The sequence below is a fragment of the Corapipo altera genome, unplaced genomic scaffold (genome assembly GCF_003945725.1).
Source record: "Corapipo altera isolate COAL_440 unplaced genomic scaffold, ASM394572v1 47, whole genome shotgun sequence".
In the NCBI taxonomy this organism is placed as follows: Eukaryota; Metazoa; Chordata; class Aves; order Passeriformes; family Pipridae; genus Corapipo; species Corapipo altera.
Genome location: NW_020884897.1, coordinates 10698792 through 10718225, shown reverse-complemented (window position 1 = coordinate 10718225; position 19434 = coordinate 10698792). Strand labels below are relative to the sequence as shown.

General features: G+C 42.7%; 1 protein-coding gene across 3 annotated transcripts in view; it reads right to left on the bottom strand.

The window, feature by feature from the left end:
- The window catches only part of ACVR2B (activin A receptor type 2B), a 122441-nt gene that overhangs the window by 66108 nt on the left and 36899 nt on the right, over positions 1-19434 (bottom strand). Inside the window, exon 1 of one of the 3 annotated variants that reach the window (XM_027648362.1) lies at positions 1208-1295. The exons of the other annotated variants lie outside the window; for them this stretch is intronic. Coding sequence (XP_027504163.1) covers positions 1208-1232 — 25 coding nt within the window. The 5' untranslated portion in view covers positions 1233-1295. Of the gene's footprint in view, positions 1-1207; positions 1296-19434 lie in introns of those variants that run through there. 3 annotated transcript variants of the gene reach the window in all.

Sequence of the window (19434 nt, the reverse complement as noted above, 5' to 3'; positions counted from 1 at the left end):
AATACACTAAATACTGTTTAAAAATAAAAAATATCATAGCAAAATGTAGAGATATTGTACCGTAATAAGCCAATGCAGATTTTGGGCTCAGAAACAACAGTAACACCCTGATGTCCATGAACTGTGCAGCCCGGGAATGCACCAAAGTCCACACAGGAAAGAAATCACTGCCAACAGCCCTCACAGTGCTCTGGGTGTTAGTTTTTCATGTGGCACCTTCTGCTATTAACATCTCCTTAGCTGCTATCTCTCGTTTATTAGAGGACAACACTTCCCTATCAGCTGTGGCTCCACAAACAAGCCAAGGCCACCAAGGAGAGGGAGCTCCCAGGGACCAGCTCCCAGGGACCAGGCAGCAGCACTCCAAAAGTCTGGCTTGGCTCAGTCTCCTTAAAGTTGCACGATTTACTTCCTCCAGTAGCTGTGACTGTAAGAAGGCTGTTTCTCAAAAAAAAAAAACAAACAACAAAACAAACAAAACAAACAACAAAAAAAAAAAACCCCAAACCTCCCAAAAAAACGTAAACTGCATTTTGTCACAGAGATAACAGTGTTTCCCTGGACAGCAAGTTCCTGTTACCAGAAAAGGTGAGGAGCCATCAGAAACCTCCCAGTGCAGCTCAGCATGACAGCGATGCCAGGGAAAAACTAGAGGGGCAGCCAGTCCTTCTGCAAACCCTCAAGTCCTTACAGACATTCACACCAGGAAAAGGGAGGAAAGAGGCAGAACCACAAGTTGGTGGTATCTATCTGCTTCTAATCATCTACATGGCAAAGGGAGGGGGAGGAAAAAGGAACTGTCAATGTTTTAAATTAATTAGATCAAAGCAGAGCTGCTTACCACGGGTAAAAGTGAGGGTGAGAATTCATGCTTTACTCCTCTAAGTCAGAAGAAAAGGGGATGAGAAGGTAAGTGTGGTGCATCCAAGTAAGTGCTGGGTTTGAAAAGTCACCCACCCCTTAGCACAGGCAGGGACATCAGCCCCATATCTGCTTCCAGGGGTTCAAGCCACCCTGTTTTCTTGTCACTGCAAGTAGCTCAGGACAGACACACATGGCAGGGCAGGGACTGATTGAAAGCCACCAACACCCTCCCCCCACCCAAAATCCGTGTTCACTCAAGTGAATGGAGCAGTACCTCTGAAATACCTCACACTCACACACACTGCCAGCATCAAGGAGAAAACATAGCTCAGAGGGATCAAACCTTGTCGGGAAGGTGGTGCCCTCATGTCCACTTCTTTACAGACTTCCCAAACTGCCCCTTGCAAACTCCCAGCTCAGCCTGACGTTTGATCTCTGACCGGGGTGAGCAAACACCACGGTGCAGAACAAATTGTTCCCTTTTCCAAAGTGGAAAGCCAGCCCTCCACGTCTCAGCTTCATCCGGGACCGATCCTGCAGCCTCAAAGAGGATGGTGCCCCACCAGGACTTGGGGGGTCACAACCTTCACTTGAGTTTAAGAAAGGGCTCTGCTGACCTTCTCCGCTCAAATTCCACTAATGGCATTTCCAGCCAGTAGCCCCCACCCCATCCTCTCCACAGAGTCCCACTCTGATCCAGCCGCCTGAAGGGGGGAATTTAAGGGGGGAAAAAACCACATCCCTTGGTCTCTCAAGCAGTCCTGCATTTTGCAGCATCTTACATTTCACCATGGGAGATCAAAGCAGCCCTGATATTACAACAGTACAAAAGAAACTTATTTCAGGTTTTCCTGCATGAGCTCTCTGTGTCCTACTCCAAAAGAAGAAATTACAAAATCCCAGTCTATACCTCTATAAAAGAAATATCAGCAATTCAAATGAGGCTGAAATATTTTTTTCGTTCTTTTACTCTAGCTACATAAATCAGATAGTGAAAAATAAGATCATGACACAAAAGACCAATCATAAAAATAGCCCTATTAATTTTCTTCTAAACAGCTCAAATAAATAGAGTGCCATTCCTGCATTTTGAGACTATTCAATTACAGAAGGAAAAAAAAAATGATCCAGCAATACAATGCAGCTACAGCATTTGAACAGCTATGAAACCACAAGGAGGGAGATTGATTTATTTTTTAAATTAACACTGCATTGCCCATATTGCAGAATGATCAACACAATTATCAGGAAACTTGAAAAAAAAAAAGGAAAGTCCCCAAAACATTTAAGAAAGTGTATGGCTTTTCTGAAGAACATTGTGCAGGATCTGAGGTTACTCTGGGCAGCCAGGGTGACAATAATTCATATCAGGACACAGCACAGGCAACCATAAACATCTGATTCTATTGTTCTGCTGTATAAGCAATTACTGCCTCATTATCATCACTATTAAAAACTAATGCTGCAACAGTCAGCAGATCAGCTGATCCCTTATGTCCTGCTCACTTTTTTGCAATGGTAATTCATCAGTTTGAAAGTTTTAAAGAAATCTCACCCAGTTAATGAAATCATTACTTGTACTTGTTAAAGATTGTATTCTTTTAGCATAAATGTTTCTCACTGAGTTTGCAAACAAACTATCATAGGGGGAGAGAAAAGTGAAAAATTCCCTAAATTTCTACTTCTCACCCCTGGTTTTAACATCTCATAACTCAAGTTTCAGACTAAAATTTAGCAAGTTCAGTCTGTACTCAAAAAAGGAAATTTTGTGGGGGCTTTATTGTTTTTAAATCTGAAAGCCAAAGACAGTAAACTCTCCTCATCCCCTTTCCCTCCCACAAACCAGGCAGGTTCTCCAGACTGATCTGTGGCTTGTCCTTTCAGTGGAGCTGAAAGAACTGGACAGAGGGAAGTCCAATTCAGGCTTTATTGAAAAAGTGTCTCTAAGTGTTCTGATAAAAACTCATTTAATTCAATAGTAACTGTCATCTAATCCATGCTTCTACATATTGCAGTTAAAGGTACTTTTTATTTGCTTTTTTTTAATATATATAGAGATACAAGACTCCTTAAACAAAGTCTTTGATTAAAATTCAGTTATCTGTGCTCTGAGGGGAAAATGTATTTATGGACCATTTGAGTGTTTCCTTCTAGTCTACTTGCACAGCCCCAATTGCACCAGGGTCCACTCAGTGATACAGTAATGGAAGAAACCATCACCATCCCCTCGGAAGGAAGAGTTTGGGTGCAAGGAAGCAGGTTTGGGGCTGTGGGTGCTCTTTGGGGTACCCAACCAGCAGCTCAGCCCCAGAGATGCTGGGGATGAAGGAAGTGATTCATGATGGTCCCATCCCTCCAAGGGGTGGGATTCCATTCCTAATTCACAGAATCACAGAATATGCTGACTTGGAAGGGACCCACAAGGATCACTGAGTACGACTCTTAGCCCTGCACAGGACCATTCCCAAAAGTCACACCAGATGCCTGAGGGTATCATCCAAATGCTTCTTGAGCTCCGTCAGCCTTGGTGCTGTGACCACTTCCCTGGGGAGCCTGTTCCACTGCCCAACCACTCTCAGGGGGAAGAACCTGAGCTTCGAAGTCCAAAACCCACCAGGATCTTGAGCTGTCATGAGAAGCTCTGGAGACACGATGCCCACCATCACATGCAACACCCCAGTTCAGACACGACAGCACATTCCAAACCAGGAAAAAAAGTCAGAAGGCACTTGAGTGATGTCAAACATGCCAGAAGCAGGCGTAAAATCACACCCAAAACCTGCTTGATTCCCAACCCAGCAACACTTCACCTGGGATCCTCCTGAGCATCCTCACCAGGACTGTGCTTCCCAAGGCTCGCTCACTAGCACCTCGAAGGGTCAAACCTCGGTGGGGAGGCCGCCCCTGCAGCATCCCCGCCCTGCCCGCAGGCAGCCATTCATAAAATACAAACCCCAACAAAAGGCGCACACACGGAGACATCCACACACACCTCTAACCGGAGAAAGACCATCTTACTCACTGCTCTCTCTCCTTCCCACGCTACCTCAAAACACTCATCTGCTGAAGCAATGCGCTGCTTGGCCGGCAGCCAGCTGGAAGCCAAAAGGGGCTTTTCCTTTCCTGCCGCTCAACCTCATTCAGGCACTTCTTGCTTGTACACAACGCTATTTATAGCTGCTGGCGAGCACCCAGGCGCAACCCAACCGCAGAGCCCCAGCGGTTCCAAAAAAGAAAAAAAAAACCCAAACATAACAACACAAAAAACCCAAACCATAACAAAAAAAGAAACCCTACAAAAAAAACCCAAAGCAAAAATAAATTAAAAAAAAAAAAAAGAAAACAACCGAAACCAAAATAAAAACAACAACAAGAAAATAAGCTCAAGTGGAGCCGGCTGCCGCAGACCCTGCCTCGTGCGAGCGGGGTGGAAGGGAGAGGATGGGCTGATCCGAGTTTAAAAATAATCCAGCCAAAAAAGCCACTGCAGGGAAGCGTGACCTTTACTACTACTACTACAGGAGGAAAGCATGCTGCACCCCTGAGCCTGCCCGGGGAGGTAGCGCTGCTCCGTAAGGCAGGATTTGAACTAAAAGCGGGGGAGGGAAGGGGGTAGGAAGGGAAATGGAGGGGAAAAAATATGCACCTACTAAAACAGGTACTGAATTAAAAAAAAAAAAAAAAAAAAACTTTTTTTTCAAAAATGTTCCGTTTTTCCCATCTCCAAAAACCAAAACTCTCATTCCTCTGGACACCCCTTCTGAGGGAACAATTCCAAAACATGGTTTTGTGGGAAAAGAGAGGAAGAACCAGCTTAGTTTTTTGCAGATGCCAATGATGATAACAACAATAAAATTAATAATTTATATGTTATATAAAATATTTATATGCTATACATGCTAAATATGCTATATAGCATATTTATATGCACATAAAATATAGCATATATAGTATATGTAATATATACAGTATATACATGCTTTGTTGTTGTTATTATATTTATTGTGATTGTTATTATTGTTATTATTATTATGGAAGGAAAAGGCATTAGAGAGGCTGCAGTTTCACTCTTAGGCAGAGCTGTCCCCCAAGAGAATCTGCAGCCAGGGCTTTCCCTTTCCCACATCATCCCATGAGTTCTGGGTGCTAGCAGTGATGCCACAAGAAAACCCATCCCTCAATCCTCCCGGTTTACACCCCTTTTCCTCCAAAATCACATTTAGTCCCAGTGTAATCACACTACTACCTGCTATGGAGACTTCAGCTGCTGCTCACATACACCAAAACCATCCTTTGACTTAATTTGAACACTCAGCACTGAACTGTCTCTAAATCAATGGCATGGGGAGAGTTTCGCAACCACCACTTTGCCCTCCCACAACAAAGTGACTGGAAATGAGATTTTCACAAAAAAAATAGTGGGTTTTGATCCTTTCTTCTCTGTTGTGGCATCTCTGGAGTCAGCACATGCATCCTATAGAGAACACTAAAAATTCCTTCGATTTGGGGGAGGAGTGGTAGGAATTGGCAATGATGCATCCTGAGCAAGCATGTGCACATCAGCACAATTAAACACACTATAAACTGGACAGTTAAAAAAACACATCACACCTCAGTGAGGGTGGAAAATGGGGTAGCAACCCTGTGGGTCAGAAAACATCAGTCACCATGTGCTTGCTCCCTTCTTCGCTTCCTCACCTCTATTTCCCCCCCCCCCAAATGAAAACACTTCGATTTTGCCAAGACAGGTGTTTCAGATACAGCTTGAAAACTAATTAAATCATATCTGCAGCTTGAAAACTAATTAATCCTTTATTCCCTATTATAATAGATAATTACAATGCATGATAGGAAATGACTTGTCAGGTTTTCTGTTCAAAATCCCTGCACTTTATGGAAAATGAAGTGGGGGAAATGTTTAGAGGGCTTTCCCATTCTTCTGCAGCCCACCAAGGGAGGCTGCTAAAAGGGTGAATGGTTTTTTTTTTTTGATATGGCATAAACAAAAACTACAGTTACTAAAAATAGCTTGGAGAATGAAAGACAACAGTAGGTCATAGTTTTTGGGTCATTTCTTTTTCTTTGAGTGCATGGTCAAGAGACTACTGGTAGAGTGCAGCCCTCATGCAAACAGACAGCAAAGTAAAACATTAATTAAAATAATGAGCAGGGTAGGATTCAATGTATGAGACAGGCAATAGAGATACTTCTCACTTCTTTCTCCAACACTTTTCCCATTCCAGGATCATCCTGCACTGCCAGGAAAGTGATCAAACATCCACACTTGCCCACCAGCAAAGGCACCTCTGAATCCACCTTTCCACCAGATTTCTCTTAAAACACCCCAGCATCTTTCTCCCACAGCAAGAAAAAAAACTATGGCTGTGCTGAAAGTTTCCATAAGTCCTTTGTAACAAAATCAAGCTGATGGTCTTACTCTGCCTTTAAAAAGAAAAAAAGAGTTGAATGGATCTAAACCCACAAACTGGAGGCACATCATAATTCAAGGGATGAGGACTTATTGATGCACAGACTGTTTATGAAGTGTCTAGGGAAGGAGCAAATAAAAGCAAGTCATTTGCTCTATTGCCAGTATTATTAAAAGGTGCTCCCTGAGATCTGTAAATTCTTAGTAAAAACGTGGATGGGTCTGCAAAGCCACGTAGGATGAAACCCACCAGGTACCAAAAAATAAAGTCATTCCAAGATCTGAATAAAATGTTATGATGGGATTTACACCCAACAGAAAGCAGCCTGCAACAAAAACACCCTGGATGACCATTTCCCAAAAACAAAAGACCCCCAACTAATCCCAGTCTTTTTGCCTTCTCTTCCACCTGGTTGCTATTCCGCAAACTTCATGGCCTCAGTGCAGCTCCATGTTATCATAAACTCCCGTTTTGGGGAAGCCAGAAAGAAACAAGGGCAAGCAATCCTGCCCATTACTTCTTTTGGTTTATATCTTCAGTTTGCTTTTTTTAAAATTTATTTTAAAACCAGGTTTTTCTAAAGCACCCAAAGGTGAGATGCGCCTTTCAAAACCCCCCAGCTCTCCACTAGGTCCACATGGGGTTCCCCTCTAAACTTCTGCCTCTTCCTCAAATCCCCCAGAGCAGTGCTAAAAAACAACCGCTGCCATGTAAAATGATCAAAAGTAGAGTCAAGGTTGTTTTCTTTCCAAAGAAACTCTTTGCCATCCAGGAAAATCTCCAGAACCTTTTGTAGCTGGCAGCAGGGAGAAGGATGACACAAGCAATTAGCATCACAGTCAAAGATCTTCGGCACATTCTGGTGCCAAATGCACTTATTGTAGCCTCCCTTAGCAAGATATTCTTGGGAGTGATGGCCCAGAGATTGACTGAGGCCCTGCATTCCCTATTAATGAGGTTAATTAAAAACTGTGTTACCAGTAGGGGGACTAAAGGGTGTGAAAATAACTCAAAAGGGCTGTCTCCCCTCTTCCCTGCCCAGGGAAGGTGTTATCCAGGCTGCTTTTTCCCATAGGGATGAGCAAAGGTCCCACGGCCAACTGAGGTTTTAGACCACACCTCATCCCAGCAGGAAGCATCCCCAGTGCATCCAAACCCACTCCTCCATCTTCACCCTCCCTGCCACAGCTTCCCAACCCACAGAGTCAATACATCACCCAATTTCACAACCTGTTGCCAACAGGATGAATACGTAAAGAGATTTCGGGAGGGGGAAGCAGAAAGAAAAGAGGGGAAATGGATTTTAAATCAACACTATTAATTGTTTTGGTATTTGTTCATGTATTAGATTAGTAGACTCAGAGGCAATTAAGCATCCTTGATGAAGGAATGCCTTGTGGCAAGGCTTACCCTGCTCCTCCTGCCATTTCAGCATTTGGGATGGAAGGGACAAAGAAAATTCCACTTTTTTTTTTTATTATGATTTTGTGCTAAAAGAAGAAGGTATTCTCAAAGTTTGTACAACTTGTTAAGATACTAATTTCAAACTAATCTTTTGCATTTATCACTTTCCTTTAGAAATAGGAATTTTAAGTAATGAAGAGGAAACTAACAGATGTGTATGAACGAAGAATATTAGAGAGAAATTAAACTCTCCACCTTGTTTTGCCTACACTGATTTGTTTTCTGATTTTCACCCCAACTCAAACAAATACTCTTCTAATAATATTTAGACATGTTTCTTCAGGCATTAAATCAACTGAGGATACTTAAACTGACCTTTTATATATTTTAGAGTCTATAAAAAAAAAACTCATCCCTTCACATATTACTGACTTTAATTTCATTGCTATTGTCAGTATCTCATGGACTTCCCTACCTATGCAACAAATACCCCTTCCAAAGCCACTGAAACATAGCTTTGGGGATGAATTTGAAATATAACTGAGGTTATCTCCTAGCTTTGATCACTGAGCACAGCTCTCCCTCCAATTTGGTATTGCTTAATCTCCACCACAATCCTAAAGATGTTTTTTCACCCAAACACTCATTTCCTACTCTTTCAGTAATTAAGGTTGTAATGGAACAGCCTGGCAACACTTAATGCTGTTTTTATTAATGCTGTAATGACTTGAGTTACAAGATACTGAGCCATTTTCATGTTTTTGCAAATGAAGGTAAGGGTTCCCCCCACTGCTGTGGGGGTTTCTAGTTCTCCACAGTCCTCTTCAATGGATCATTTAGATTCCAGGGCAACACAGGCATTCCTAAGGAAGGCAGAGCCCACCAGACTTATCAATTGAACTATACAGTCTGGGCAAAGAAAAAGAATTTTTCAAAACTAATTATATCATAGCCTTCATTTTTTGGTGTCCAATTTGTCCAACTGGGTCTCAATTAAAGGGTCCCGATTTTCTAAGAGAGCATCAGCTCTTTATCCACTGAATATAAACCCCTTTAAATAGATACCTCTACTTTTAAGCCTCTGAAGGCACTGACAATATTTGTAAGACATTGACCCAACATCTTGTTATGCTGACAGCCACTCAGTGGCATCTCCTTTGGTCAGTAATAACAATATTTTCTTTAAGAAAACTTTGAAGTGGTTTCAGGCAAGTTACAAGACATATTAAAAATGACACGCCATCTGCTTCCCAATGTGATGTTTTGCATTGTGTAACTAAACCAATTTAAGAACTGAAGTCTATTTGACATCTAATTAGTCTGTTTGGTAGCCTGATCACTTGTAGATGTTCTGGAGGGAAAGAAGCACTCTAACAATCTTGATCTTTTTCTTAAAAAAAAGACAACAATTAAAAATAATTAGTCACAGAACTGCTTTTCCTTCCTAAATATTTTCTTTTTCCCCGTTTAAGAATCGAGACATATGTTTCTCCCATACTACCCTCTATTTCTGGTAGACTGTAAATCCAACCATCCTTTTTTGGCTACCACAATCAGAGAGCTTTACCAGAGCCCTGGAAAAGGGAGAGGAACATTCCCTGGGTTGCAGAATCAAAAGATCCATCATCAGTACCCAAAATCACGCGGCGCTATGCCAGGTCAGCTGTTTGCCTGCTGAAGTTGACGGTATTTCTCAGGAAATGCGTGGTCACCTCAAGAGTGATTTATCCTGGCAGGGTGGGACTAGAGGATAGAAGCAGTAGGCGTAATCCAAACAGAAACAAAACAACTCATACCAGGGCATTTAAAATTCAAAGTCTAGACTCGGGCTTGCAGAACTGCTGCAGCTCCTCACCAGCGTGAGGAGGAAGACTCTACGGATGGTAAAATATCAAAGCAGGTCGAACTCAAAATCAGAACCTGCTGGCATCCTCTCACCATGGATGAGGATGTTCAGGCTTATATACCCACTGGGAAAGCACAGTAAGAAATAATTAAAGAGCACTTTTGCTAGGGACAGCCTGTATGGTGGTCACACCAAGGAGAAACGACAGTTTTTCACGCATGAGCAGATGATGGAGAAGGAAGTGCACACATCATCTCCAGCAGCGTTTCAAATATGTCTTGTAGAAATCAAAAAAGACAGTTTCCAGTGCTGCAGACTGACTGCATGCACCCACACAACAAATGCAGACACATGCCAGAAGACCAGCCACAAAGTTTGATTCCAGCATGAGCCATGAACTGCAGGGCACAGAAGCACAATGCATTGCTCCAGGTACCATCTCTTCAGGAAAAAAATCCAGTGGTTTTAACCTATGACATTTATGTCAGGTACATTCGTACCCTGATGGATCAGTTGGGGAAGTTAATGACAACACCTCAAGCCTTTCCCAGGAGCAGACACCTCCAGCCATGCTGGGAGCTCCCATCCTACCTCCATTTGGAGACAACCCTATCTCCAGCAGTCTTTGCCCATAGCGCACACCTGCTGCAAGCCCAGACCCTATTTTGGTAGGGAGGGAAGATAAATGAGTGAGAACTACAATTAGGCATGGGTAACAGTTGGAGGGAGGGTCAGATCAGGTCACTCCCAGAGGATGTTGTTCCTGGAACAATGGGTTTGCAACCTTTATCACCTCCCACAATGAAATACGACCACTCTTCTGGCCCATCTTGTTTTCCAAGTTTTATTTTCTATTGTTCTGTACTAAGCAACTGCCTGTCCTTATCAGCACTGTCCCGGTGCCACTTGTCTTCCTGTTACCTTCCCTTATATCTCCCCAGTTTTTCAGCTGTGCCTGGACAGGCATTTGGAAGGTGTGATGAGTTTGACAGCCTGATCTAACTGTCGCCTTCCCAAAACAAGTCAAAGAGAAGAAGAAAGAAGGAAGGGGGGGGCGGGGAAAGACCATTTCAGCTAGTTAAACATGCTGCTATGCAAAAAAAAAAAAAGAGTTGGAAGGAGACAGGGGGAATTTGCTAACTTTCACTCAGCAGCAGAGCAGAGCTGCTTTCAATGTGCCATATTGACTTACCGCTGCTGGAGGCACAATAAAGGCAGCCCTCGGAGTCAATGCGGGCTCCCGCGGCTCTGTGTAAACTCCGCTTAAAATGTATTTCAAGGAACTTGATCTATTGACATGGCAACTGTGAAAACTTGAGGCCATTTGAAATTTAAATAGCATTTCCACCCCTCTGTAAATGCCAGCCGCGGGGTGGGCCCCATGGCCCTTGTGTGGAAAACGCTTTCACTGGAAGACATCTCCCCCCAACAGAATGCCTCCAGACACAACTGCTCTCCTCAAAAGCAGCCAGCAAGACTGATTGGGACCCCTTTTTGATGCAAATTCATATTATTCTGTTGGGGAACAGCAGGTGTTCAGCCATGCTTTCCTTTAGAAAAATTAGGACCTTGCTTGCTCCCCCTCCTTCTTGCACTTGGCTCTTGGCTAGTTTCGATGGCTCTCACCCTCAGCAGACACTTGGGTGCCTCCTGGGCTGTGAAGTACAAATTCCTATTCAGGAGCGGGACAGCATGCCCTGCCAATCCATAAATATGACTTTTATTATGCATGACAAAAGCTACATGACAAATGCCCACAGCAGAGCACCCCGAGCCTCCCTGGTGTGGTGAGCACACGTCCTCTTTCCCACTGCTCCCACTGCATGGCCACTGAGACCCAGTGTGACACGACCTGAGGTTAAAATACAGGGGAAGCATTCTACAATCAGTTTTGTTTGACTTATGGAGCTGGGCTGCCAGGAGCCTTACCAGCAACCATGCCACATAAGTAACCTTTCTCCAACTGTAGGAAGAAAATAAGTCATTGCTGACTATCACAAAGTCACTGTGGTCTATACAAAAGACACGAAAGCTGCCTGCCCAAGCAGGGAGCACAGACTAGCCCCAGGAAAGTGCCAGTGAATGGTTCTGTTGGGGAATTATGCGTGTCACTCAATGAAAAGGTCTATCTTGAAGTAGTATCAAAAGGTCTGAAACAGGATGAAGCTCTCATGGTGGTAGGAACCATCAAAAAATGTGTTGATGTGGTGCTTAGGACATGGTTTAGTGGTGGGCCTGGTAGTATTGGGTTAATGGCCTTTTCAACCTCAATGATTCTGTGATTCTATGAGGGGTTCCTGCCCTTCCCCTCTCTCTGCTCTGCCACCTTGTCATTTGCAATTTAACTTGAGAAGAAACAATGGAAAGGGAGAGCAACAGAGACAAGAACAGAAATCCACAACAAGACACACAGATAATGTGATTTTACACAGGCACCATCTAAAACTCATAGGGTTTGTAAAGTTAAATTCCTCAGCGTCCTACTGGAACTGTATTTCCAGGATTCCCTGAATTATCTATCTGAGTAAATCTAAAGGGCTTTTCTCTTAGTATTTGTGAATATCAACTCTCTGTATGATCCCTGGAGTCTTAAAGAACAATTAGGAGGAAAAAGAAACATCTTCATGGACCTATTTAAGAAGCACATGAAAGATATGCCATGGACACCCACAGCAGGGCCAGACAAATGAATGATTAGGGTCAGCATCGTCCCAGTGACAAAGCACCACATCACCTAAGAGTCCATGGATGGAGCTGAGAAGAACCTTTAAAGATGAGGAAAAGGAGTTTAAAAAAAAAGATTGTGTGATCCTGGGGATGGAGGAAACATTGAAAGCAGAAAGGCAAGGCTGGGGACGTTCACAGAAGGCCAAAGGAACACATGCCAGGAGCCCTGATATGGGAGAGTATATAGCATTTGTCCATCACTACAACTTACTTTAAAAACTAAGAATTAAGAAAAAAAATGAGAAAAAGGTAGAAATTTATGCCTGATGCATCTTCAACTCAAGCTTCAACTCAAACCTGCTATTTGCAGTTGAAAGTGCCTATTAAAAAGTTACACAACCAGTGTTTTATCTGACCACTTTTAGATACTGTCACTTCAGTCCTCTTCAATAATAAAAAGGTAGGGGGATGAGTGATAAACTAAAGTGAATTTATTTCAGCTTTTCAAAGTCAAAACAAAAATCATGAAACCTTTGGGAATATTACCCTAACTTAAATTCTTAATTTGAGACCCATTTATTTAAGCACAATGTTAAGATAGACACTTGAATTTATAAAATCACAAGGCACTTCCAGCAAATTTGCCACTTTTTATTGCCAGTAATGATCACTGTCTCTATTACAGGCTCCAGTTAGGACTCTATTATGTTGGGCCCTTTATGAAATACAATCCACACCATTAAAAAAAAAAAAAATCTATCTGGCTGCCTTACAGCAGATACAAAGAAAAATAGCTAATAAAGTTCTGAAAGAAGGTTTGAAAGTCTTCTCTATATTTCTTTTCACAGAAAACTTGAATCGAACAGAACATTACTCAGTGGTTTTTTATATATATTATTTTTATATATGCGTGTGTGTTAATACATACACACATGCATATATAATATGTATATATATTCACATTTTTTTTCCCTTCCTTGTAAAAAGTTCAGGTAGGTTCTCTTTGGAGCAACTTGATGAAAACACACAGCCAGAGCCCACAGAAGCAGTCCCAGCAGTTTAGCAGAGATGTGGAACACAGGCTGAGGGATTCACCCACCAAGAGCTGCTCACAGCACTAACACTGAAGTGACAAGCAAATGTTCAGTGGTGAAAGCTGAGATGTTTTCCCTTTCTTCTCAGTCATAAAGCAAAAGCAGGAATATGTTGATGCAAACTAACCAGCCTTAGAGTATATCAAACTTTTAGCTCTTATTTTCCACCAAGTGATCAACGCTCAACTTCCACAGTCCATTTGAAACTATTCTTATTGCAGCAAGAGAAGACCCATCTCTGTAATAGCACAGCACTTCTCAAATGAGAAAAAAAGGCAGAAGAAACAAGTAAAAAAATTTTTTTTAGGATATAAAAAGGGTTATGCTGCTAATAAATGCTGTTTGACATGAATGGACATACAGTATTTCCAGTAACACCCTGGTGTGCCAGGAAGATGGCTTCTCCTGTGACCAGCATGTGTGGAAAGGATGTAGGAAGAAATCCAGATTGCCAGAGAGAAACCTGGGAAATAAATGTAATGTTGAAAGGAGAGGTTTCACAATAAATGTAAAAAAAAAAAAAAAAAAAAAAAGTGGGAAAAATTCTTGTGTTCCCATCATTTCATATGCCTGGCTAAATATCCTTTAACAAATTAAAAGAGACACGCTGAATCAAAGTCAGTGTCAAAGCACAATGCCTGACATTTGTTTTTCAAAAATTAGTTATTGGCAGCATCTAAAATGCACTGTCACATCAGAATTACAGCCATATAATTCACTTTTTAGCTGCTCAGAAAGAAGGATAACAAAAATGTATTGGCCAGTCACACCATGATTCGTACTAACAACGTTCCCGACATGTGAAGTTGCTTCATTCTGCCTTTGGCAGAAGTTTGGAGTTTCATTCTTGAAGTTGTATAATAGATACTTTTGATTTGTGACTGAATGGAAGATTATAATCAACCTTGGGACATTCACTCACTCATGGAATAAAGCCACTCATTCCACTATAAATATTTATAATTTCCCCACATTTGTTAGTATAATTAAAGAGAATGAAATTCAATGCAACAGTTGGGGGAGGGAGGGAAGTAAAACCTGTTATTTACAGTGTCCTCTAAAATTAAATGTATAGACATTAATTGCTTATTACACACACTGTTATTCAACCAGCACCACACAGAGAAAACTGAGCCAAAGAGATGAGTCTGCTGCTTAGAAACACCCTGCAATAATTTGTCCCAACTGGTCATTCAGACAAGAACAGGCACAGGGCATCTTGTTCACTTCATCTGAGCCAGCACTGAACCCAAGATGCAGCTGCAGCACCATGGTGTCACTTTACATCTTGCAGCACCCCTGTGAGTGACCGTGCAGTGTCAGGTGCTACCAGCCCAATTTAGGAGGATTTTATACCCCTGCATCCCAAGATAAACACAATTGGCCCTGTTATCACTATATATAAACCACCTACGAGCACCTGGCAGAAGTGCAAGGGCACAGAGGTAGGAAAATGCTGGTTCCAGCTCCATCCTTGCTGCTGCTCCTCTTCGAGCAAAAAAAACCCACAAATCTCACCCATCACCCAGGTACTAAATTTGCAGAGGTAAACAAGCACCTTGCCACAAGCTGAGGAATTCAAAGTTTACACTGCAGTTCCCAAGGAGAAGCTCCTGTTTTCGAAAGGGTCAAGTATTTTCACTTAGAGGCTTTAAAAGCTTCTCCTCAGCGAGAAGAAGGGGGATTTTATTCTGACTCCATCTCCTGTTCATGCTTTCTTTAATAATACATGCTTCTGTTAAAAAGGGCAGAGCACTATTTTTAGACTGTCCCTTAACATATAAGAAAGCATCAGCTATGGTTTTTTTAAGCCTGGTACTGCAAAGGTTTGGGATTCTGGAAAAATGGGGCACAGGTAGGAGTTGGTCCCAGGTTGCAGGGAAGAATTTTGCAGGTTAGGTGAGAAAACACGGAAAATGTGTCCAGCTTTCTTCAACTCTTCTCAAATCTGAAATGTGCCAACAGAAAAGTAGGGAGAGAAAGAAAGAAAGCAAAACCACTGAAGTGCTATTGCTTGGAAACCACCTTAATGAAAGCCACTGCACAGTATAAGATACTGAACCTACCCTGACAAGGAAAACAGGGAAAGAAAATCCACACAGCCACTTCTACCTGCCCTCCACTACAAAAACAGCTAGATATGAACAATTTCACAGCTGAAGACATTTGCAAGATCCAACACATCTCTGAATCTAAAGACAGAAAGAAACCTTTCTGGAAGTATAGCTTTGAGGCAGGAAGATCCTTCTTTACTGCCTCTGCAAAGGACAAAGAGATTACTGGAATTAAGGGATGTTTTCGTCCCTTCTCAATGAAATACTGGTTCTTCTTATTTGCTTTGTTATGTATAGGCTTAGATTTCTTTTTCTTTTTCCTTTCTCTTTTCAACACAGGAACACAGCACAGAGATCATTTCTAAAGGATCTGTACTCATTTTAGGAGACCCATGGGGAGGAGTCCCACCATGATCCTCAGCCTCCATCAGTTTAATGGCCTAGGAAGGGGCATGGAATAAGACCACTGTCTCTCTCATTTCACTCCTTGTGGAAAAAAAAAAAATAAAAGGGTAGGGGGAACACAAAAGAGGGCAACAAAAATAAGGGAAGGAAAGGGAAAAAAGAAGAGGGGGAAAGAAAAAGGGAAAAAAAAGAAAGAGGAAAAAAAAGAAAGAAGGAAAAAAAAGAGTTTCTCTTTTTGGCACTGAAACTGAACTCCTGCCTCAGGATTTGATAAGCAATGCTGAGCTCAGCTGATAAAGCCCCACCTCCAGCCACAAATGCAGGGCAGTCAGACACCAGGCTCTACAGCAGGATCACATCCAGAACAATACATGTGGAAAAGGTCACTGCTCCAGCCTTTATTCATTAAACCCTTCCTAGAGCCCAGCACAGTTTGCTTACTGGATATAATGACATCCCTAAAAAATATGTCAATGATACCTGAGCCTTAAGGTAGAACTCTGAACCCAAAAAGTAAATGCCAAGTCAGATGTAGCTGCATATGCCAAGGGATTTTTTGCTCATATAAACCCAAATGCATTTTCAACTTACTTGCTGGGTAATTGTGCCCATCCAGCATTCCAGACCTCCCCCCTGTCCACCTGGATGTATTCTTGTATTATCACTTGTACCTTGACCACAAGAAGAGTAAGAAGCTAAAAAAGAATCATAGACTGGTTTGGGTTGGAGACGATTTCAGCTTTAGAAAGCCCAGTGGCAAATAGGTAAATCAAAGAAACGAAAGAAATCCAACTCAAGCCTAAAATTAGAACTACTGCTCTCTAGCCCCAATACCGAAAAAAAAAAACCAAACTACTGTGCCCAGTTCACACAGTCAAGCTGTCATAAGATTTGTATTTAATCCCACTTTATTCTTTTCAGGCCATCCATTATTTTTCAAAGAAGTCTGAATTCAGTGGGCCCAGGCTTCATAAAGCATGAGAAGGTTATCACTCTCTTCCTCCAGTAAAACCATGAAGTGACCCAACCTGGTACTACCTCTTTGGACCAGCAAAGCCCTATGACTGAGTATCTCACCCTGCCTGCTGGAGCATTTGGAGGTGTCACTGCAGTGCAGTGGCTCCTCCAAAACTTACACACACATATGCTGAACTTCCAGCTCAGAAAAGCACTTTTTTTTCCATTTTTTTTTTTGTTTGGCAACACCCAGTACATGTCCCCTGCTGTGGTCAGCCCAAATTAGGAGTCCAGTTAACCATCTGGGCCCCACCAAATTCATCCACGAGACAGGGGCAAGGGCTGAGCTTTCAGAATTTTTCTGTATCCTCTGATTTCTCCTCCAACACCAGCTGTTGCAGCACGGGGACGGGAATAGCGTCCCATTAATCACTCCTTATTTCAAAGAGAACATATTTGTCTGTCACGAGCAGCTCTTCTGCGGCCAGGACACCATTGTGACAGTCTTCACCTGCTAAAGAGCAGGAAGAGCTCTGCCCTCTGCCCCCTCTCCCAGAGCAGCAAGATTTCCGTACCCTAGATCCGCTTAAGAGCCACCACTGCTCCTCACCCCCGGGGAGACTTAGAGAGCCTCAGCAGGAATACGCACAAAATCCTCATCAGCTGATCAAAAGCTTTGCTTACTATCACCCTTTACGTAACCAGCCAGCAGCATCCCAATTATCCAGCTAAACGTAATGAATTCAACTCGCCTTCACTTCACGCACTTTCACTAGATACAAATTAAGGCGAGGGGTAACTTGCCTCATGGCACTTAAGCGAAAACCAGAGAGTTTGGGGATGTGTAAATGCTGGGTGAAACCATTCAAGTCTGCAACTGAAACATTAACCTAGATCAGGACCAGCAAAACCTGAGTATTCCCAGAGGAAAGCCCCACTTACTGCTCGGCGTGGGGTTTTCCAATGCTTTTTGCTCAGCCAGAGATGGAGAAGCAACAGAACAGCTGCAGCAGAGGAGTAGAGGGATCTTTTTTTTCTTTATTTGGTCCAGTTCCCTAACACACTGTAAGTAATCTCTGCTTTCATCAGCAAGAATGCTTGCAATGACTGCAGAATATAACCCAAATTTTCTCTGTTGGGTCCCTCTACCCTGACTTGGGTTAACATCTATACTAAGCCTATTTCATAGCCCTGGTTTTCAGCTTTGGTCCTGTTTTGTTGTTGTTTTTTTAACTGAACCTCACTGTACTCCATATAAGCCTTGCACATAATGAAGTAAACAGCACCACAATGCATTCCTCAACACTAGCTGAACCACTAAATAGCTGCCTGGAGTCTGAGGCTGAAGCAGCTGGGTGTTGGATTACAAACCCAAAACAAATGCCAAGGCATGGCCGTAATATGTGTGATACACTGATGACCTACTGCGCTTAAATAACTCCTCCTCGGAAAGCAGACCCGCCATTCAAAATGGGTTTTTACAACCAAAAGAGAAGGGAAAGTAATTTGTGCTGATAATGCAAATTTGAAAAACACAGGGAAAATTTTAGCAGGTATAAAAAGTTACCCTGGCGAGAGGGGAGCAGGGGAAAAATTCTGCCCAGCGGGGTCGGCACACTGGGAGGGACAGCATTTCACGCTTCTGAAACATTTCCAAAGGGTGAAATCCCTCCCCACCGATGCCAAGAGCAAGTCTCTCACTCAACACAGCCAGGCAGAGGATTTCCGAGGCCAATCACAGCAATTTGAGCCCCCTCAGATCCTTGTTTTCCTGCCTAGAGCAGAGCAGTGCTTTCCAAAGCACGTGGAGTCCCCAGCAAAAAGCCCCAGCCACAGTGCAAATGCCATTTTAAAGCAGTGTATCAGCATACCACAGTCCCAAGTACATACAAGTAAAGCTCCCCGTGGAGTTTGCCGAGTGCCTTTGGGTTCCAGATAAGGTATGCAGGGTCTCTGACCCTGTGCACAGCAGGATGAAATGGGTGTTTTCATTCAAGTTACAACGTAAGTTAAGATAAAGCAGCTAAGGAGCAAAATTTCCTCCAAAAATTTATTTTTATCACAAGGGATCAATTGCATGATAGTTCTACCACTCTAAAATCATCAGAAAGGCAAAGCAGGGAAGTTCTCACCACAATTAAGAGAGGTCCCAGGAGGTCACATAACCATGTCATCATGAACAGTGTGTTCCATCTCCAGCAAAATTTACAGCAGAGGAGGGAAGATGCAGTCACTTCTCTTCCCGCTACAACACGCCAACTCAGATGCTGGTGACAGCTCCACATCAACTGGTCTTCCCCAAAATCAGAGCATGGCCTAGTTTAAAGCCGTTGTGTAAAGCCACACGTTCTTGGACCACAGGCAACACTTCAAAATCTTAGTTTGATGCTGCAGAGTCAGCTGTGGGAATCTGCACCGTACAGCTGCTACTCTGCAACAAGAAATGAACTGCCAACACTCCTGAGTATCCTGCTTCTGCTAAAGTGCATCAAAATGGAAGCAAGTCTTTGGCCAAGACAGACTGCGAGGAGCTGGAGGAAGTGGTTTCTCCTGTATTGCTTCCAAGGTTCTCTGTAGAGTGACAGAGAGGTTTTTTAAGAGCAAAGCAGGAACATCTCAATCTACAAAGACTAATTCCAGTTAAGACTGATTCAAGTTTTGACTCTAAGGCATCAAAACTTCTTTAGTAACTCAGCAGCAGATGGGTTGTAACC